At 50.2% G+C, this 21,900-nt stretch overlaps 1 protein-coding gene and 1 non-coding gene across 2 annotated transcripts; both read left to right on the top strand.

Moving 5' to 3' along the window:
• The first annotated feature begins 12 nt into the window (after positions 1 to 12).
• Chd3 (chromodomain helicase DNA binding protein 3) lies at positions 13 to 21,303 on the top strand. The gene is made up of 38 exons (XM_013111650.3): positions 13 to 19; positions 171 to 295; positions 1,861 to 2,147; positions 2,381 to 2,511; positions 2,656 to 2,818; positions 2,973 to 3,166; positions 3,426 to 3,656; positions 3,830 to 4,033; positions 4,672 to 4,883; positions 5,490 to 5,621; positions 6,397 to 6,496; positions 6,824 to 7,015; positions 7,158 to 7,358; positions 7,609 to 7,746; positions 7,994 to 8,115; positions 8,259 to 8,432; positions 8,783 to 8,924; positions 9,133 to 9,264; positions 9,904 to 10,021; positions 10,204 to 10,328; positions 10,519 to 10,750; positions 11,041 to 11,207; positions 11,659 to 11,836; positions 12,232 to 12,297; positions 12,981 to 13,066; positions 13,198 to 13,331; positions 13,917 to 14,061; positions 14,231 to 14,393; positions 14,881 to 15,002; positions 15,117 to 15,252; positions 15,359 to 15,460; positions 15,648 to 15,779; positions 16,519 to 16,627; positions 17,227 to 17,359; positions 17,618 to 17,813; positions 18,757 to 18,920; positions 19,308 to 19,434; positions 20,087 to 21,303. Exons 2-38 carry the CDS (start codon positions 291 to 293, stop codon positions 20,206 to 20,208), a joined length of 5,517 nt encoding a protein of 1,838 aa, XP_012967104.2. The 5' UTR covers positions 13 to 19; positions 171 to 290; the 3' UTR covers positions 20,209 to 21,303.
• Positions 13,466 to 13,608, top strand: LOC121141678. The gene has a single exon (XR_005878642.1).
• Positions 21,304 to 21,900: the final 597 nt, after the last annotated feature.

The raw sequence follows: 21,900 nt of genomic DNA, 5'->3' as shown, positions 1-21,900 counted from the left end.
GGAGAGGGGGGGGCAGAAGGTGAGTAGGACTGGGGAGTAAGAGTGAGGAGTCAGCAGCAGAGATGGGCATGGGGTGGGGAGCGTGGGGACTGGACTGCAGAGGGAGCAGGGGTGAGTGGGTGCCTGGGAGAGGAGCCAGCGAGCCCCACCCTACCATGCTGTCCCCACAGCAGGTGGAACAGAAGTCATCAGCTGCCCTGCTTCTGACCTGGGGCTTAGAGGATGTGGAGCATGTGTTCTCCGAGGAGGACTATCACACGCTTACCAACTATAAAGCCTTCAGCCAGTTCATGAGGTACGGTAGAACTGGGAATCCTCTCAGACAAATAGCTAATATTGCAGTGTGGGCTGGGCCTGAGGGAGGAGCTTTATATACAAGTTTACAGCACAATGGAAAAACCCCAGGTAGAAGAGATCGTTGTTTTCCTCCTGCTGAATGTTGATGTCAGAGGGTCAAGGCCGGGGCAGTAAGCCAGGACTAGAAAACAGAAAGCACTTGGACTGGAAAACAAGTTACAGTTGTAGGCTGACCAACAACTCACAGAGACCCCATGGGGCTGGGGCCCAACAAAAATCTAAGAAAATGCTTCTCTAAGAAAATCATGGCATGTGGCTGGAGGGATGGTTCAGCAGTTAAGAGCACTGACTGGTCTTGCAGCGGACCTGGGTTCAGATCCCAGCACCCACATGGCAGCACAACTGTCTATAATGACATCTGATGCCCTCATGTGGCATGCAGACAGAACCCTGTATATATAATAAATAAATACGTCTTTTTAAAAAGTCATGCCAGGCGTTGGTGGCGCACACCTTTAATCCCAGCACTTAGGAGGCAGAGGCAGGCAGATCTCTGTGAGTTCGTGACAAGCCTGGTCTACAGAGTGAGTTCCAGGACAGTCTCCAGAACAATATAGAGAAACCCTGCCTCGAAAAAAAAAAAAAGTCATGGCATGTGCACACAAAATTTTGCACATAATTTCAACCTACTCTTAGTTTGGGATCAGTCAATCCCAACTAAGAGTCCATTTTTCCCTAACGTTCTGGGGCAGAGGTCATGAGTCTCACACTACATTAGAGAACTTTCCATAACTAGGAGATAATGAGGAAAGGGAGGACTGTGTCTTCTTTTGCTCCAGCAGTTCTGTTTCCCTCTCTGTGACTGGACTAGACCTGGGTGACATCGTTGTCTGAGAGTTTTCATTTCAAGTCTTCACAACCTTCTTAAGTCCTGGGAACAACACATCATGTATTCATAGCAGCAGGACATGAGCTATAGAGGCTTATTCTGAGGTTTACACAGCAGTTTCATGCCCTGGCGTCATCTTGGGCAAGCTACTTAATTTCTTTGGTGCTAAGTTTCCTTGTTTGTAACTTAGAAATACTGCATACTTTGTAGGAGCTTGTGTGAATTTGGTGGGAAATTTAATGCATAGCTCAGTACGATTGGTACCTAGACTAACCGGTAGCTGTCCTTAGTGGTGTCTTACTTATACCCCTGCTAAAGACAGTATGTTTGTCTACATTGAGAGTCACAGGTGTCTTCATAGGCACTTTGCACACACACCCTGGAGGAAAATGCAACGTCTATCTCTTTCAGACTGTCCCAAGGGAAACTTTCTTCAGGTTCAATAAAATGCAGAGATATCAAAGCAAGCATGCCATTGTGAGGATAATGCTCAACAGGATATATTTCCCTTCTATCTTCTTTTTGTTTAATTTATTACTTAAATTAATATTTTCCTTTATAGGACATATTGCCCTCACCCAGGATAGTTAGTATAGACTTAATTGATACAGGGAGATGGCAGTATTCTCAGACCATCTGTGAAACGTCTGGGTTTTCTGCTTCTGTATTTTCAGACCCCTGATTGCTAAGAAGAATCCTAAGATCCCGATGTCGAAGATGATGACCATCCTGGGGGCCAAGTGGAGAGAGTTCAGCGCCAATAACCCCTTCAAAGGGTCAGCAGCTGCTGTGGCGGCGGCAGCAGCGGCGGCGGCAGCAGCTGTAGCCGAGCAGGTGTCAGCTGCTGTCTCCCCAGCCACCCCCATAGCGCCATCTGGACCCCCCCCTGCCCTTCCACCACCCCCTGCTCCTGAAATCCAGCCCCCACCCATCAGAAGAGCCAAAACCAAAGAGGGCAAAGGTAGGAACCCTCTTCTTCCAACCTCTGTTTCCCTGCTTTCCAAACTGCATGGCTTCATGATTCTGTAACTCATGCCCTCCCAGCCTTGATTGCTGGGGGAGAAATGCTTCCCATGGAGGGGGAGTGAGTAAAGCTGTAGCCCATGGTACAGGCCAGAGTTCCCTGTGACTCTTGTTCTTCCAGGATGTGTCATGGCCTATGGATTTTCTCCCCTCCCTCCTATTCTCATTCAGGTCCAGGCCACAAGAGACGGAATAAGAGCCCCCGAGTGCCTGATGGACGCAAGAAGCTTCGAGGAAAGAAGATGGCTCCACTCAAAATCAAGCTGGGGCTGCTGGGTAGCAAGAGGAAGAAGGCAGGCTCGGTGAGTGGCTCTTCCCTGTCTGCTAAACATCCGGGTGTCAAGGACTGAAACCCATGGAGAGTCCACGGGGGAGGCTAGGGTTGGGAAGCCACAGTCTAGGGATGGAGGAGGGTGGTAGGTAGAATGTCTCACTGATGGCAACAGGGCTATGGGCAGTATGCTCTTCAGGGTGATGAGGGCCCCGATCCAGAAGCTGAGGAGTCAGACCTGGACAGTGGAAGCATCCATAGTGCCTCAGGCCGGCCTGATGGCCCTGTCCGTGCCAAGAAACTGAAGCGAGGTCGGCCAGGGAGGAAAAAGAAGAAGGGTAAGGCTGCCATGTGTGAGCCTCTGTCTGCCCTCTTCTTCCTTTGCTGTCTTTCTTGAGATTTTGACTTCTCTGTTCAACCTGTCCCTCTGTCTCCCCTGAACCCCTTTCCTTCTCTTTCTGTCCCCTTTGCCTTGGCTGGGGTATATGACAGTCCTGGGCTGTCCTGCAGCAGCCGGGGAGGAGGAGGCCGATGGCTATGAGACGGACCACCAGGATTACTGTGAGGTGTGCCAGCAGGGTGGGGAAATTATTCTGTGCGACACCTGCCCTCGTGCCTACCACCTCGTCTGCCTTGACCCTGAGCTTGACCGGGCTCCTGAGGGCAAATGGAGCTGCCCCCACTGTGTGAGTACCTGGTGCCCTCAGGGTCCCGCCCGTCTCTTGTCTTCTATTAGGGTCTTCTGGGTTTCTCAGCAGTAGCTACACAGGGTTCCTGAACCCTAGTTGGGTTCTTTCATTGAGCTTTGTCCCCAGAGTCAGTGTCTTTGGGAAATGGGGATATCCTGTTTGGTAGGTCCCATAAGACTTCTCTCTCTCTCTCTCTCTCTCTCTCTCTCTCTCTCTCTCTCTCTCTCTCTCTCTCTCTCTCCCTCTTGGATCCCAGGAGAAGGAAGGAGTACAGTGGGAGGCCAAGGAAGAGGAGGAAGAGTATGAGGAGGAGGGAGAGGAAGGCGAGAAGGAGGAAGAGGATGACCACATGGAGTATTGCCGAGTGTGCAAGGACGGTGGGGAGCTCCTGTGCTGTGACGCTTGCATCTCCTCCTACCACATCCACTGTCTGAACCCCCCACTGCCTGACATTCCCAACGGAGAATGGCTGTGCCCACGATGCACGGTAATGGACCACATCCTCACACAACTCACCGTCCAGCCCCAGCTTCACCCATTCTGGCGCAAAGGCCCAGCCCTTCCTTTCTCAGCCCCCACCCTTTGTTGTTTTTTGTCCTACCTAACAAGGGGCTCTCTTTGTCTCTTTCCTTCCTCTTCTCTTATGTGTCCACCCTGAAGTGTCCTGTGCTAAAGGGCCGTGTTCAGAAGATCTTGCATTGGCGATGGGGGGAGCCACCTGTGGCAGTGCCAGCACCCCAACAGGCAGACGGGAATCCAGATGTCCCACCCCCTCGTCCTCTTCAAGGCAGATCAGAGCGAGAGTTCTTTGTCAAGTGGGTGGGACTGTCCTACTGGCACTGCTCCTGGGCCAAGGAGCTTCAGGTACAGAGACTATTGCTTTTCCTACCCCCTAGGATCCTGCTCTCAGTCACTTGCTCTCTCCTGCCTCTGTTCTCCGGGCTTCTATCTCCTTTCCCCCTCTTTCTGGGCCTGAGGCCTCACATTCTTCCTACTTCAGTTTCTACCTGTGGTGCTCACTTCATTTCTGTTAGTTTTTCCTTGTCACCATCTACCTTTTTATTCTTTATCTATCTCCACTGTCTTAATCACCCCTTGTCTTGCCTCTTACGTTCCTTAACTGCTCTCCCAGGCCAGGTCTCCCAACTCTGTCCTATCAGTTTTATTTATTTTTCACTGTTGTTTTTATTACTATTATTTGTTTTTTATTCACTCACTTTCTTCTTTGTTTTTGTTTGTTTTTTTGAGAAAGGGTTTCTCTATGTAGCTTTGGAGGCTGTCCTGGAACTCCCTCTGTAGACCGGCTGGTCTCAAACTCACAGAGATCCACCTGCCTCTGCCTCCGGAGTGCTGGGACTAAAAGCGTGTGCCACCACCACCCAGCCTATTCACTCACTTTCAAAGATCCCTTATCTACAACTCACAGGGCTAGCCTCTTCTCTGCTGCCCTTTGTCTCTGGATTTGAATGCTGTCTCTTCTCTTTCCCTCTCTGCTTTATCAGCTGGAAATCTTCCACTTGGTAATGTATCGCAACTACCAACGGAAAAATGACATGGACGAGCCCCCACCCCTGGACTATGGCTCTGGTGAGGATGACGGGAAGAGTGACAAGCGCAAGGTGAAGGACCCTCACTATGCTGAGATGGAGGAAAAGTACTACCGTTTTGGTATCAAGCCAGAGTGGATGACTGTCCACCGTATCATCAGCCACAGGTAAGTCCTTGGTCTGTGGAAAGGCCTTCCCTGGGCTGTGACACTGCTTTTACTGCAGTGACGACCCTGCATAAATGATCCATTGAGGTTTGGCAACTGTTTGTGCAGTTCCAGTGCTTTTGGCCTTGCTCTTCTAGGGGTCTTGAGAAACCCGGAGGAAAGCACAGCACAGTCCAGTTTTCTCCATTTGTTTCTGGTATCATGGGGATGGGGATGGGACACGAAAACAAACTGAGAAACAGGTCATCCAGATGAGTGTTTGCAGTATAGCTTCTACTACTGCCTAGCACTAGCTCATTTACACCAAAGTGTAAATGAGTGATCAGGTGGGGTATTTGTTAGTTCACTTGCTGCTGGCCTCTATCCGTGGCTGAGTGTCTGGGTAAGTGAGTGATACTGTGATACTGTGATACCCTGTCTGGGTAAGTGAGTGATTCTTTGGGCTCTCAGGGGTGTTGTGCGATGCTTGACTTTCCCATACCATCTCGAGAAGGCTAAGGTAGCAGATGCTGATTTTGTTGATGCTTTATTTATCAGGACTTCATGCAATGTGTGAACCATTCTGTTTTTCCCTATTGCTTCTCTTCTTGGCCTCCTGCCCAACAGTATGGATAAAAAGGGGAATTACCACTATCTTGTGAAATGGAAGGACTTGCCTTATGACCAGTCTACATGGGAGGAGGATGAAATGAACATCCCCGAATATGAAGACCATAAGCAAAGCTACTGGCGACATCGGTGAGGGAGCCAGAGCATAGCACATGAAAACTAAGCTGAGGATGCGGTTTCACACAGACCCAGGCTAGGGCAGTGGCAGCCTGCACTCTGCTTTGATGGCTTTGATAGAGTAGTTTAAGGAGGAACAGTAAGATCTGGTCAGCCTGGAAAGATGACCCAGCAGCTAAGAGCTCTAGCAGAGGATCCGAGTTCAGCACCCATATCTGGAGGCTCACAGCTTTCTGTAACTCCAGATCCAGGGGGTTAGACACATTCTGGCTTCTGAGGGCACACCCCCATCACACATACATAAACAAAAATACACTGAATCTCAACAAATAAGAAGAAGAAATGAGATCTGGTCTGAGAAATGGGTAAGAGGTCACCTTGAAGAGAAGGATGGACTCTCAAGGTATAATCCCAGGAGTGAGGATAGAAGGCTTAGAGAGGGCAGCGAGATGGAGCAGTGAGCAAAGGTGCTTGTCACTAAGCCTGATATCTGAGTGTCACCCCTAGGAGCCACGTGGTGGAATGAGAAACACTTCTACAAGTTGTCCTCAGACCTGTTTGTGGGCCATGGCATATGCACGCATGCGCGCACAGACACACACACACACACACACACACACACAAAATGTACTTGTAATTAGATTTTTATTTAAGATGTTTTGGGGAGGGAAAATGAGAGAATTTGAGGAAATGCTTTAGGCAGAGGGCAGCAGGTCTGGAATAGACTTAGAGAAGTGGGAGGGCCCCTGAGGACCAGGCCTTGCTCAGGCACCCATTCTTTCCTCAGTGAGCTAATTATGGGAGAGGACCCTGCACAGCCTCGAAAGTATAAGAAGAAGAAGAAGGAGTTACAGGGAGATGGGCCTCCAAGTTCACCCACTAATGATGTAAGTTCTCTTTTTCTTCACTACAGCCTTGGGGCTGAGTCCCCTGAAGCTGGCAATGGTCCTGAGTAGTTCAGTCCTGCCCTCTTCAGAGGGGCTAGGGATTTGTCGTAGGAGTTGGAGTGCTTCCAGGAGTCGTAGCCTGGTTCCTTTCCAACCTAGCCCTTCCCAGTGTGCTGTCGGGTTTGATTTAGGGGCCAAATTTAGGAAGACTGGAACTCAACTCGGGCCATAGCTGAGGAAATTGTAATCCAACTTGATACCAGTGCTCGGACAGGACAGAAGAACTCTCAGCTGTTCCTTGAGCCTTTCGATGTCTTCATTCTACAGCCTACAGTGAAATATGAGACTCAGCCACGGTTTATCACAGCCACGGGAGGCACACTGCACATGTATCAGCTGGAAGGGCTGAACTGGCTGCGCTTCTCATGGGCCCAAGGCACTGACACCATTCTGGCAGATGAGATGGGCCTGGGCAAGACCATCCAAACCATCGTCTTTCTCTACTCACTTTATAAGGAGGTGCGTGACGGATCCTAGACCCCTGAGGGTGTGAGTCCTAACCCAGACTCAGGGTGGGGGGCAGAAGGCTGTAGCAGGCAGCGGGGCAAACTGGTGTGTGATCCTTGAGCCAGGACTAACGGCATTTCACCTTAACTCCCAGGGCCACACAAAAGGTCCCTTCCTGGTGAGTGCTCCACTCTCTACCATCATCAACTGGGAACGAGAGTTCCAAATGTGGGCACCCAAGTTCTATGTGGTCACATACACGGGTGACAAGGACAGCCGGGCTATTATTCGAGAAAATGAGTTCTCCTTTGAGGATAATGCCATAAAAGGCGGGAAGAAAGCTTTTAAGATGAAGGTGAGTCTTAGTCTCCTGCTTCAAGATCCTTGGATCTGTCATTTCTTTGTCTCAGCCAGGAATTCCTCTCCTTCTCTGTGTGCCTCTGTACTCCCTCATAGATTCTCTTGGAGGCATGCATGAGTCTGTCAGTCCTGGGCATGGGAGTGGCTCCCTGAGGAACATGGTTCTTGATAAAGGGCAGGGACTGGGGGTGTAGGCAAGTGTGTGTGTTAAGTGGCAGCTGAATGGGTAATGGTTACATTGGCAGAGAGAGGCTCAGGTGAAGTTCCACGTTCTCCTGACATCATATGAGCTGATCACCATCGATCAGGCAGCCCTTGGCTCCATCCGCTGGGCCTGTCTTGTGGTGGATGAAGCTCACCGCCTCAAGAACAACCAGTCCAAGGTGAGTGAGGCTCCGCTGAGGCTGTGGACCCCATTGCTTGCTCCTTAAAACAAATCCTTTGGGGGAGTTGTAGCCTGGAAGGTGCGGCAAGGACTGTACTGGAAGAGGGGATGGGGCTGGATTCGGGGCCACTGATCCCGAGGGAAATGGGAATTCAGGAGCTGGCAGTAGGGAAACATCTGTGAGGTGAGACAGCCACTTGCCACTGATAACCCTTTCTCCTGCCTGTCCTTGTCTCATGCTCTAGTTTTTCAGGGTCCTCAATGGCTACAAGATAGATCATAAGCTGCTGCTGACGGGGACCCCGCTGCAGAATAACCTGGAAGAGCTCTTCCACCTCCTGAACTTCCTCACGCCAGAGAGGTTTAAGTAAGTGGCTCACACAAGTGTGGCAGGGAGGAAAGGCAGCAACAAGAGTTCTAGAAGATTCCTCTGCCATAGGAAATAGAGCCTGGGATCAGAGGCGGGGAACTGTCACCTTGTCTGTTTTTTCCCCTCTTTGTGTCTGCTAGCAACTTGGAGGGCTTCCTGGAAGAGTTTGCTGACATATCCAAAGAGGACCAGATTAAGAAACTGCATGATTTGCTGGGGCCACACATGCTGCGGAGACTCAAGGCAGATGTCTTTAAGAATATGCCAGCCAAGACAGAGCTCATTGTCCGAGTGGAGCTGAGCCCTATGCAGAAGTGAGACTTGAACAGGATGTCTCGATGTGGGAATGGGGTTTGGGTGATAGTAGCTTTCCAAGAATTGGGACCAAGTGTCATATTAGAAGTGGTTGCTGCTTGGGAGTGATGTCCCTTGCTCTTAATCCCAGCATTTGGAAGGCAGAAGCAGGTGGATCTCTGAGTTTGAGTCCAGCCTGGTCTACAGAGTGATTTTCAGGATAATCAGAGCTACACAGAGAAATCCTGTTTCAAAAAAAAAAAAAAAAAAAAAAAAAAAAAAGAAAGAAAGAAAAGGAAAGGAAAGAAAGAAGGAAATTAAAATAAGTGTTCCTTTCTTATCTCTTGTACATCCCTACCCTGGTCTTTAGGAAATACTACAAATACATCCTAACTCGAAATTTTGAGGCCTTGAATTCACGAGGCGGTGGGAACCAAGTGTCACTGCTCAACATCATGATGGATCTTAAGAAGTGCTGTAACCACCCATACCTCTTCCCTGTGGCTGCTATGGTAGGAACCAGAGCAGGGAGCTAATCATGTGGCTGGTTCTCTGGGAGGATCTGTGTTGAGCAGAGGGGTGGAGCTGGATTGCAGGGCCCAGGTGCTGACCTTGGAAGGGTAGGAACTGAAAAGTATAGCAGCTGTATTACACTTTTGGCCTTTCTAGGCACAGTAGGAGTAAGGAGTATGTTCTTTTCTCCTTCTCCCCTCTTTTCAGGAGTCTCCGAAACTCCCCAGTGGGGCTTATGAGGGTGGGGCACTCATTAAGTCATCAGGGAAGCTCATGCTGCTGCAGAAGATGCTGCGAAAGCTGAAGGAGCAAGGACACAGAGTGCTCATCTTCTCACAGGTGAGCCGTCCGCTCTCCACGTCTGTATGACAGTAGACAAAGAGGGCAAGGGGCTAGAGATGGTTCAGTGGTAGAGCCCTGGCTTGCATGAGGCTGTGATTGGATCCTTAGCACTGGAAAAACCAATAAAATAAAAATGATGGCCTGGGTTGGGTGTAGTAGTGCATGCCTTTAATCCAGCCTGGTCCATCCACATAATAGATTCGAGGCTAGCCAGGCCTACAACAGCGAGTCCCTGTCTTTAAAAACAATGCAAGGCCTGGCAGGCCTCACTCATCCCAGTTCCTAAGCCTAGTGTGGTTGACAGCCTTGTGAATGAATGCAGGTAGGGAGTTCCAACCCTTTAGGATCCTGACGAAAGGTACCCTCCACTTTGGAGATTTTCAAAGTATTTATAAGTTTCTTGGAAACCACTTCATGTGTCTCCGAGTACCTGTGCCTTATAAGAAATGGTCTTAAATCAAGAGTTTGAAAGAACAGCGAGGTCTGGGGAGATGGAGTGAGTGTCACTGAGAACGTGAGAGGGTGGGTATGTTTCGGTGTAAGGTTTGGGGATTTGTTCTAGTCAAATGTCACTTTGAGGAACTAGGCCCAAGCTATTATTGTGGTCTTCTGGACTCCTACTACCCCTTGTTTTAGATGACCAAAATGTTAGACCTTCTGGAGGACTTCCTAGACTACGAAGGCTACAAGTATGAACGCATCGATGGCGGCATCACTGGTGCCCTTAGGCAGGAGGCCATTGATCGGTTTAATGGTGAGACTGAAATGCCTTGGTCCCTATGGCTGTGGAAGGCTGAGAAACTTCTGCTATGTCCTTAAGATGGGGAATGGTGAGGGGTTGCTGGAAACTTAGACTTTGAGTTAGGATATAGTAATTTACAGTCAGAGCATCTAGCAGCCAGTGATAAACTTGGCCTCCTCATTCTTACCTCCTAGCTCCTGGTGCCCAACAATTCTGCTTCCTCCTGTCCACCCGAGCTGGGGGCCTGGGCATCAACTTGGCCACTGCTGACACTGTCATCATCTTCGATTCTGATTGGAACCCCCATAATGACATCCAGGTGGGAACCTGCATTCTGAATCCCTTATAACATTCATCAAGTTGACATGGGTTCATGGAGAAGGTTGTCCTGCTCAGGTGTGCGTCTTAGGAGAGAGGAGAAGGCCTTTCCCTACCAGCCTCCTTTCCTGACTGTGTGTCTACTTCTCTATGCCACTCCCGACTGACCTCCATTCTCTCTGCCCCTGTAGGCCTTCAGCAGAGCCCATCGGATTGGCCAGGCCAACAAAGTGATGATTTACCGGTTTGTGACCCGAGCATCTGTGGAAGAACGAATCACACAAGTGGCTAAGAGAAAGATGATGCTGACACATCTGGTGGTGCGGCCTGGCCTGGGCTCCAAGGCGGGCTCCATGTCTAAGCAGGAGCTGGATGACATCCTCAAATTTGGCACTGAGGAGCTTTTCAAGGATGAAAATGAGGGTGAGAACTTTCTATAGCTCCCTAAAGGTAGTCCCTGTTCTCTATTCTGAAAACCACAAAACAAAACAATCCACTTCTTCTCTCAGCCTGTGAAGGTTGAGTAGTAGTAATCCTTAGAAGGGTTGGCCACCTAAGCAAACACAGCAAAGAACCCCTGACATGAGCTCCCGGGGAACAGTCGTTCTCTCAGGACCCACTGAGGAGGAGGTGAAGCATCTCACCCGTCCTGCCTCAACTGCCTGAGCTTCTGGCTCGTGCTTCAAGTCCTTTCTGTTCCTCGTCTCTGCCAGGGGAGAATAAGGAGGAGGACAGCAGTGTGATCCACTATGACAACGAAGCCATTGCTCGACTGCTGGACCGAAACCAGGATGCCACCGAGGATACTGACGTGCAGAACATGAATGAATATCTCAGCTCCTTCAAGGTGGCACAGTATGTTGTTCGTGAAGAAGACAAGGTGAGAGGCTTTGGGGCCACACCCTGTCTGTCCAAGGCCATCTCTGAAGAGCTGTGCCCTTCACTAAATTTTGAAATTCTACACACTTACTTTTGATTTATTCTCTTAACCTGGCCCCCAGGAAAAAGCAACAGTGAACTGCAAGCAATCTCTCATTTGATAGATGAGACTGAATTTTGGAGACAGACATAGGCAAAGAAAGTTCTAGTAGTTGACTACTAGAGTCTGTGGGAGGAAGTAAGGGGAAGTAGAGGAGAGATTTGCAGAAGGAGCCAGAACATTGCAAGGAGGAGGTGATAGGAGAAATATGCAGTGTGTAGAAACTGTGTGGACCTGAAGACAGGTCAGGAAGTATCCAGCAGGAATTGGCCTGTGCAGGGGAGAGGGATTTTAATGCAGCCAGAGGACTAGTGAGAGGGAGGCTGCCAGCCTTCCCTCTGCTGCCTTTCAGATTGAGGAGATCGAGCGAGAGATCATCAAGCAGGAGGAGAATGTCGATCCCGACTACTGGGAGAAGCTGCTGAGGCATCACTATGAACAGCAGCAGGAAGACCTCGCCCGAAACCTAGGCAAGGGCAAGCGGGTTCGAAAGCAGGTTAACTACAATGATGCCGCTCAGGAGGATCAAGGTGAGGACTGCCCCTGACAAGGGATGGGAAGGGAAGATGTGATGGAGAGAGCTTTGGAGGCCAAGGCTATAGAGCAGAGATGAGGCCGGGTGATGGGGAAGGGCCAAGAGGAACTTTTCTAAGGCCAGATGGATTTGTGGGGATTTAACTATCTAGGGCCTACAGAGGGAGCCTGTGAACACCCTGGGACCCACTGTTTAGATTAGCTTTGACAGGAGTCAGAGTGGTAAAGTGGGAGGTACCTGCAGACTAAAGATGGCTGTGGATGTATGACGCAGCATCTCTAGCAGGACAAAGGCCCAGGTGGAGGTGGAGAAATGTCCAAGAGGAAGAATCCAAGGGGGAAGGGTCGCAGTAGGTTAGCGCTGACCATTGAACCCTTTTTGTCCTCACAGATAACCAGTCAGAATACTCGGTGGGGTCTGAGGAGGAGGATGAGGACTTTGATGAGCGTCCTGAAGGTGGTGTCGTGTCTTGACTTTTTCACTTCCTCGCTTTTTTTAAGCCCACTATTTTTTTTTTTCTGTTTTTGGTCATATTTGGAATATATAGCCATGTGGCATCAGATGGTCAAAAAAGGTGGTTATGGGTGGTGATGCACACCTGCAGGCCCAGCTACTTGTTCAGGAGTTGCTTAAGTTCAGGAACTGGAGGCCTGGGCAACACAGACCTCATCTAAAAATACAAATACACATATGCCAAAACTTAACAGGAAGGTTATGTTAGTTTACTTTCAGATGTGTAACATTGTCTGTCATATACTTGTTATTAATCTTTATTTATTTATTTATTTATTTATTTGGTTTTTCAAGATAGGGTTTCTCTGTGTAACAGCTCTGGCTGTCCTGGAACTCACTTTGTAGGCCAGACTGGCCTGGAGTTCACAGAGATCTGCCTGCCTCCACCTCCTATGTGCTGGGATTAAAGGCGTGTGCCACCACCACCCAGCCCTGTTATTAATTTTTAAATGTGACTTCCTTTGGCCTTACTAGGTAGTAGTGCTGACAACATGCTTGGAAGAAAACTAGAGGCCATCATAACACAGGCTAGCCCTGAGTTTTAGGTATTACGGGATGAGTGCAGAGAAGACTGCAGGCTTACTGGAGGTGTTGACTCTGCTGATCTGTGTCATCTTTACCCTTAGGGCGTCGACAGTCAAAGAGGCAGCTCCGAAATGAAAAGGACAAGCCGCTGCCTCCATTGCTGGCTCGAGTTGGGGGGAACATTGAGGTGAGACTTTGACAGGCCCCTTGCATGATCTCTAAGGAGAAAATGGAGGTAGTGGGCGTAGGGGGCACCAGCAGTAGAAAGGTCTGCAGACTCCTCATCATTCATGGGCCGGTCTCTTTCCTCACCTTCAGGTTTTAGGATTCAATACTCGACAGCGGAAGGCCTTCCTTAATGCTGTGATGCGCTGGGGAATGCCACCGCAGGATGCCTTCACCACACAGTGGCTAGTGCGCGACCTGAGGGGCAAGACTGAGAAAGAGTTCAAGTGAGTGGGGATGACTCAGGGGTGAGGTGACTAGGGGCTCAGAGCTTTGTTTGGGGATTGCTTTCTTCCTCTCGGCTACCATATGATGTGACCTTACTCAGCTGATCACCACCTCCCTACCTTATGACACGTCCAGGCTCTATTTCCTGGGATGTGGGCTTAGTCTTCCCCACTTCCCCTCAGCAGAGCCTAGAATAAAAAGGGGTCCAGGCCTCGTCCCTCATGAGAGGGGTGTTTGAGGAATTAGCCTCTCCCAGGCTAGCCTGACCTCACATTTACTTGGCCATGATAACTTGGCGGAGGAACTGGTGAACAGGATGAAAAACTGACTGATGGGGCCCAGGAACAAAGTGCCAAGTCCCGGGAGATGCAGTGGGGGGCTGATGGGGAGGTCAGTGAGTGAGTTAGGATGTGGGGGCTGATGGGAAGGTCAGTGAGTGAGTTAGGATGTGGGTCTGATACAAATGAGTCTTGGAAGCACCTGGGGAGTTGAACTTCGAGGTCAGTGATCTCTGCATCTCCCTTGTTGCTTGAACCCCTCCCCACCTAAGACCTTGCAATCCTCCTTCTCTCCATGCTTTGTAGGGCCTATGTGTCTTTGTTCATGCGCCATCTGTGTGAACCTGGGGCCGATGGCTCTGAAACCTTTGCTGATGGGGTCCCTCGGGAGGGGCTGAGTCGCCAGCAGGTGTTGACCCGCATTGGAGTCATGTCTCTCGTCAAGAAGAAGGTATTAGTTTTTCCTCACTCAAGCATCTGGCCAGCTGTTTGTCTCTGTCCTTCATCTGTCTTTGATCTCTTAGTTCTAGCTTTGGCTGGTGTGATACAGAGGAGAATAGGGCTTCCTATGACCCCAGTGCCAGGAACTGACCCTTGTCCCTGTAAACCTCCTTCCCCAGGTGCAAGAATTTGAACATATCAATGGACGCTGGTCAATGCCGGAGTTAATGCCTGACCCCAGTGCTGACTCCAAGCGCTCTTCCAGGGCTTCCTCTCCAACCAAAACATCCCCCACCACTCCTGAGGCATCTACAACCAACAGTCCTTGCACCTCTAAACCTGGTAACTGGGAGTCAGGATGATGGGGGAACAAGGGCAGTCAGATGTCAGGGTAGAAAACCTTTGCTCCCACGCCCCCTCAAACAAATTAGGCTGTTTGTGTGATTATAATGAGATGCATGAATTTGAACAGCTTTATATAGGAAATAGGTTTATTTGGGCTCATGGTTTTGGAGGTTTGAGGCCAACAGCTACATCTGGTATGACCTTCTTGCTTGCAGAATCCTGAGGTCACACAGGATATTGCATGGGGAAATGCAAGCATGTATATTCTTCTCTCCTTAAGAGCCTCCAGGATTCAGTTGGAGGGGGCTTTACCCCTGACCTTATCTAACTCTGATTATCTCCTCCAAACCCCACTGTAAATACTGTGCTTAGACTCAGTTTCTACCATTTTATTACCTCACACTGGTCATTAAATTTCAACACATGAAACTTTGGAGAACACTTAAGCCATATCCAAACCATAGCATTCTGCCTTCACCCACAGCTACTCCTGCTCCAAGTGAGAAAGGAGATGGCATAAGGACACCTCTGGAGAAGGATGACACTGAAAACCTGGAAGAGAAGTCAGAGAAGAATAGCAAAATGGGGGAAAAGATGGAGACAGAGGTGTGTGGACACCTGGACCTCTCTGAGGAGCTGGAGCGGGAGGTCTGAAGGGGTCTTGGTAACTAGGTACCTAGGAACTCTTTAGCTCATCTTGACTCTACTGTCCTCCACCAGGGTGATTCTCCCAGCCCAGCCCCATCACTTGGAGAACGACTAGAACCACGGAAGATTCTGTTAGAGGATGAAGCACCTGGGGTGCCTGGAGAGGTGGAGCCTGAACCTGGGTACCGAGGAGACAGAGAGAAGCCTGGTGGGTGATTATCCTAGTGCTGATGGGGATTTGAATTTTGGAGTTCTGTCTTCTGGAGTTGGAATGAGTAACATACTCCCTTCCTGTTTCCTCACTCTATCCACAGCCTCAGAGCCAACACCAGGAGAAAGGGGGGACGGGAAACCATTGGATGTACAGGAACACAGGGACAGACCAGAGGGGGAAACAGGGGATTTGGGCAAGAGAGGTAATGGGTGGAAGGACTGGACATCTGAGTCCCTGAGGGAACCAGGGGTGGTGGAATCTGGGGGAACCAAATGCCTGGGTCTTGGGTGGGTAGCTGTTGGAAGAGCCAGCGTGGCTTATGTATTAAGTAGTCCTGGGACCTAGAAGGAGGCTTGCCTGAGGTATGAGCTTTGCCCTGTTTGACCTAGCAGAGGATGTAAAAGCAGAGCGGGAGCTTCGACTTGGGCCTCCTCGAGATGAGCCACGGTCCAATGGGCGCCGTGAGGAGAAGGTGGAGAAGCCGAGGTTCATGTTCAACATTGCAGATGGTGGTTTCACAGGTGCGAGTTGCTGTCTGTCACCTGCTCCTCACTGTGCATTCTGGGCCTTCTCATTGTGCCTGAGGCCACCTGCTACATTGACTCCAAGTACTTTCAGTGATAGTGCAGGTCGACAATGAGCCTTTCCACTCTAATACAATTTTTTGTCTTAATCCTAATGTGAGCCTGTTCATAATTATCTTTTTTCCTTCCCCCTAACAATGTTTTCCTATTTTTTCATGGAATATTTTTAAAGACTTATTTTTTATTTTATGTATCAGTGCTCTATTGACTTTATGCCATATCAGGGCATCAGATGGCTGTGAGCCACCGTGTGGAGGCTGGGAATTGAACTCAGCACCTCTGCAAGAGCAGCCAGTGCTCTTAACCTCTGAACCATCTCTCCAGCCCCACACTTCCCCACTATTTTAAATGTAACTTTTTCATATTTATTTTATGTCTGAGTGTTTGCCTGCATGTATGTTTGTGTATCACATGTATACAGTACCCTCAGAGGTCAGGGTAGGGTGCTGGGTCCCCCGTAACTGGAGTTACAGATGGTTGTGAGTTACCATGTAGGTGCTGGGAATTGAACTCTGGTCCTCTGTATGAGAGGCAAGTGCTTTTAACCGCTGAGCTACCTCTGTCACCCTACCCACAGTTCCTTAGTATTCTGCCATCCCTTAGCTTTCCATCTGTAAACGACTGTTGGGATGTATTTGGTCACAAACCTCTGATGCTTCTGCTCATCTCTTCCCAGAGCTGCACACGCTGTGGCAGAATGAAGAAAGGGCAGCCATTTCCTCGGGGAAACTCAATGAGATCTGGCACCGAAGACATGACTATTGGCTTCTGGCTGGGATCGTTCTGTATCCTTTGTGTATACATGCAAGATTAAGAAAGTTGTCTCAGCTAGGAGGGAAGGTGTCCCAGTCATGTTTCTGTTGCTGTGATAAATACCATGACCAAGAGCAACTTGAGGAGGAAAAGTGTATTTCATCTTACAACTTGTAATGCATCTTCCAGGGAAGTCAGGGCAGGAAGGAACTCAAGGCCGGAACTGATGCAGAGACTGTGGAGGAGTGACTACTGGCTTGCTCCTCATGGCTTGGGTTTGCTCAGCCTGCTTTCTTAAAGCACCCAGAACCACCAGTCCAGGGTGGCCCCACCCACAATGGGCAGGGTCCTCCCACATCAATCACTAGTTAAGAAAATGCCCTATAGGTTTGCCTGCAGCCCGATCTTATTTAGGTATTTTCTCAATTGAGGTTCCGCTTCCTGGATAATCTAGACACGTGTCAGGTTGAGAGAAACAGGGCAGAGGGGAACTACAGGTCCAAGAAGGGTCCATACTTAGGGCAAGGAGGCTTGTGCCACATTCTGGAAAAATCTGGCCCGTAAGAAGAAATGTTCACAGTCAAGTCCATTCAGTTAAATTCCTTGATAGTTCCCTTTCCTCCACTGGCAGTCATGGCTATGCCCGGTGGCAAGACATCCAGAATGATGCTCAGTTTGCCATTATCAACGAACCATTTAAAACTGAAGCCAATAAGGGGAACTTCCTGGAGATGAAAAATAAATTCCTGGCCCGGAGGTTCAAGGTGGGAATGAAAAAGGAAAGGGTAGGGTGAAGCAGACCTTGGGTCAGAAGGTGTCTAGAGGGAGTGTCAGCTCTTGAGAGCTGTGGCTAAGACCCCAGTGTCCTTTTGTAACGGAAACTGCTCTGCATCACAGTTGGTGTTGGGGTCACATACTGAGGAGCTGGAGTTTCCTGGGCCAAGAGTGGGGACAGAGTAGGACCCTAGTGCTATGTCCTGTCCTTCTGTTCACCTGTGTTCACCCCTGTCCTGTGCCCTTAGCTCCTGGAGCAGGCGCTGGTGATCGAGGAGCAGCTGCGGCGGGCGGCCTACCTGAACCTGTCACAGGAGCCGGCGCACCCCGCCATGGCCCTCCACGCCCGCTTTGCCGAGGCCGAGTGCCTAGCCGAGAGCCACCAGCACCTCTCCAAGGAGTCGCTGGCAGGGAACAAGCCAGCCAACGCCGTCCTGCACAAGGGTAAGGGCCGCGGTGGCCCCGCGCGGGGGAGGGCCCACAACGCTGCGTAAGTCTTCACCCCGCACCCTTCAAAATCTTCCCACACCCCTCGCCCCCTTACCCCTCTACCCTCTGAACTACTCCCCTCTGGTCTCTAACCCCACCTCTGACCTAGCTGGCACCCCAAGCCCATTCTCCCTACCTGACATCAGTGTCCAGTAGGCACCAGTTAACTCATCACTGGGACCTCATCCCTGCAAGGGTGACCACACTGTTGTACCTGCCACGATCCCGATAGTTTTAGTCTGTGTGTGTAAATCACAAGTGTCCTTAGCTTTGGTCCCACCAATCACTTTCTTACCACCTCATTCACCCTGTGATGTGAACATTCCTGCCCACCCACCCTTGACCGTACCCCATAAAACTTTCCTTTGACCCTCAACCCCTTCTCCCACACCTTAATAATCATAGGTTAAGTCCCAGCGTCATTTTAACCCCCATCAGAACCTGGCATAATGACTGACCCCTGCCTGCCTTAGGTCCTTTTATGTAATGCTGACCCTTTAACCCCCTCCATTGAGTATTAAAACTGATTCCTTAAGTCATACTACCCCCCCATGCTGCCTATTTCCTCCCCACCATCCCCAACCCTGTGCCTCCCTTTCCAGTATGGGATGTTCTGACAACCCCGACCCCATGTCTTCCAATGTCTTCCCTACCTTTTTTCCATATTCTTTTTTCTTCTTTATTTCCATCTGTCCTATGTGGTATCTGGCCTGACACTTTCCTTCTCTGAATCACTCTTTTCTGTATACTTTCTGTCATGTTTGTCACTTGGTCTGTGGTCCTTTGATGTCTGTGTCCTCTCTTTAACTGTACTTGTCCATCTGACTGTCACTTTTTCTGGCTCCATCTCTCTTTGCATCTTTCTCTTGCTCTTCTTTCTCTGTGGCCCTGGCCCCAGTTCTGAACCAGCTGGAGGAGTTGCTGAGCGACATGAAGGCGGATGTGACCCGTCTGCCAGCCACGCTGTCCCGAATACCCCCCATCGCAGCCCGCCTTCAGATGTCCGAGCGCAGTATCCTCAGCCGGCTGGCCAGCAAGGGCACAGAGTCTCACCCCACACCGGTAACCCTCTTTTCCCCTAACTTGTTTTCCTGTCAGTGCCCCCTACACACACACACACACACACACACACACACACACACACACACACACACACACACTCCATCAGAAACACACACACACACACTCCATCAGAAACACACACACACTCCATCAGAAACACACACACACACACTCCATCAGAAACACACACACACACTCCATCAGAAACACACACACACACACACACACACACACTCCATCAGAATCCTACAAATAATGGGGAAGCAGCCCGCTACAACAGTCTTCACCTTGGCTGTCCCCGCCTCTACCACAACCTCTAGTAATTCTGGAGCATGATTCTTCTCCTCTAGACTGTGGACTAACTAACCTCAGCTTGCTCTATTCCAGGCCTTTCCCCCGGGTCCTTACGCCACACCACCGGGGTACGGGGCAGCCTTCAGCGCCGCACCCGTAGGGGCCCTGGCCGCCGCAGGCGCCAATTACAGCCAGATGCCTGCAGGGTCCTTCATCACAGGTCAGATGGCGGTTCTGACTTCTGCTTCTCCCTCATCTTTGCCAAACTCTGTCCCTGCTTGACTCCCTTGTCCTGCTTTAAACCCATCTCTTCCTTGTAAGTGTCCACTGTTTGAGGGAAGAGTTGCTCTGGACTTGTCATATCCATTCCTTTGTGTTCCTTCCATCCCCGAGACAAAACTCCAGGGTGTCCTCAGGCCAGCCTGTGCAGTGGGAGATGCTGTCACACATCCAGGTGTGGAGACACATGCATTTAATCCCAGAACTTGGTGGGGAGAAGCAGGTGGATATCTGTGAGTTCGAGTTCCAGGACAGTGAGGACTATGTAGAGAGACCCTATCTCAAAAAAAAAGAAAGAAAAGAAAAAAGAAACCCAACGCCTCACCCATTGTGTGACTTCCTATCTGCCACTTGAAACTTCCTCTACCTGATTTCCTCAAGGAGAAGTGAATGTGAATTCAGAAAGGCTAGAAAGTCAGGCCCTGTCACATGGCGGCACAAGAGGAGTCTGAGGAGGAGGAGTTCACCCAGCCCTTCTACATTTATAAGAAAAATCAGTGGCAGGAAATGACGCGGCAGCAAGGACAGACTATCACAGGGAGTGATATTTGGGATGTAGGAACTAACCTTTGCTTACTTGTCTCCCCAAACAGCCACCACCAACGGCCCTCCAGTACTGGTGAAGAAAGAGAAGGAAATGATGGGGGCGTTGGTGTCAGACGGGCTGGACCGGAAGGAGCCCCGAGCAGGGGAGGTGATTTGTATAGACGACTGACTGGATCTCAGGCCTGCCCTCCACCTAGGCCCCGACCCCGGAGCCGACCCACATCCCAGGCCTTGGGGCCTGCTGCCAGCCCTCCACCTTCCCCACCCCTTGGGCCACCACTGGGCTAGGAGCCCCTTTGCCCCTCTATAGCTTCTCCCTCAAGAAGGACCCTATCTCTCTCCGCCTCCACACACCTTTCCCACCAAACCCTGAAGACTGTGCTGGTGTGAAGAGGTCTGGATGGGAGATGGTTAGCAGGGTCTTCTAAGTACCCTTACTCCCCACCACCAAATACACCGCTTCCCACTAAATGATTGTCGGGAGGGGGAGGGGAGCCTCCCAGTCCTTTCCTGCAGTATCACCTCCGCCTCCTGCAAAAGTGGGGGATACCCTTGCCTGGCCTTAGGACCTTTTGTGAGGAGAAGAGCAACAGAGCAGGACTGCATCACAGAGGGGTGAAATCGCACTGGGAGAAAAGGGGAGAGGCGGGGCAGCATGTCACCTTCCCTGCCTCTTCCAGATGGAGGGCGCAGCAGCTACGAGAGAGGGAGTTGATGCTGTTCCGCCTCAGAATAAAGGCGTTGTTCAGTGGCTCAGTCACCTCCTGTGTACCAGCATCTTGTATTAGGAACCTTTCTCCTTCCTAGGGACCAAGGACCACCCCTACAAAGAGTAACGGTTGGGTGATACTCCCTCAAGCCAAAGAGGAGCTCCTCGACCTGTTCTAGGAAAACTAGAAAGGGTGGGAGAGAATTCAGAAGGCCAGACATGGGGGCAGATCTCCACTCTGGGGCTCAGGTTTCTGGGGGACTTAAATCCTCCCTCCTCAAGGCCTGGATACAGACTAAATTTGAGTAGGTCATGTCAGGGGCCTACTCAGGAGACTACCTTGCCTGTGGAACCAGAGCAACATAGTGGGTAACAGGCTAGGGAGATATGGGCACATCCCCCTCCACGGAGGGGCTAGGGAGTGGCAGTTTGCATGGGGAACCCCCACTTCCTCCTTGCTGCCCCTTTCCCAGTCTCTGCTCCCACTCCTGGTCTGTCCCAATCCCTCTTCTGTATCAGGTTATCGGTTGTACATATAAATTATACTTTCCTTTCTGTCTGCTGTCATTTGTGCCTGGGGAGAGGGAATTCTTGTGTGGAGGTAAAGCAAGGAAAATTATTGCTTTGTACTATTTCATCTTAGTAACCCCCCCTTTTTTTTTTTTGGAGACAGGATTTCTCTCTGTAGCCCTGGCTGTCCTGGAACTTCCTTTGTAGCCAAGGCTGACCTGGAATTTAGGGAGATCCACTTTCCTCTGTCTCCCAAGTGCTGGGATGAAAGGTGTGAGCCACCACCGCTTCCACTCACGAATCAACGAAAGACCTTTTCCCAATGCCAATCACATCATGCGCTCAGTGTAGAGTTGGTGAGAAGCAGGATCACTGAGACCACAATGCTAAGTCGCAAGCAGAGAGGGAGCAGGCTTCCTGACACGAAGGAAGGAGAGGTGCCTAACACTGGAAACTGCTTTCCACATGCAAGTCACTGCTTCCCCAAGAGTCAGTAGAGGTCACTACAGCTCCACGGGTTCAATTCCTCTATGGAGCAGAAGGCATTTTTTATTTCAATCTTGTTTTGTTTGTTTTAAAGAAGGGTCAGTCTGGTGTCACTTGTGTCATTTAAACTGCTGGACAATACTCTGTATTATTCAG

Source organism: Mesocricetus auratus, unplaced genomic scaffold (genome assembly GCF_017639785.1).
Source record: "Mesocricetus auratus isolate SY011 unplaced genomic scaffold, BCM_Maur_2.0 Super-Scaffold_100007, whole genome shotgun sequence".
In the NCBI taxonomy this organism is placed as follows: domain Eukaryota; kingdom Metazoa; phylum Chordata; class Mammalia; order Rodentia; family Cricetidae; genus Mesocricetus; species Mesocricetus auratus.
Note: the sequence above shows the minus strand (reverse complement) of the source record. Positions and strands in the feature narration are given on the sequence as shown.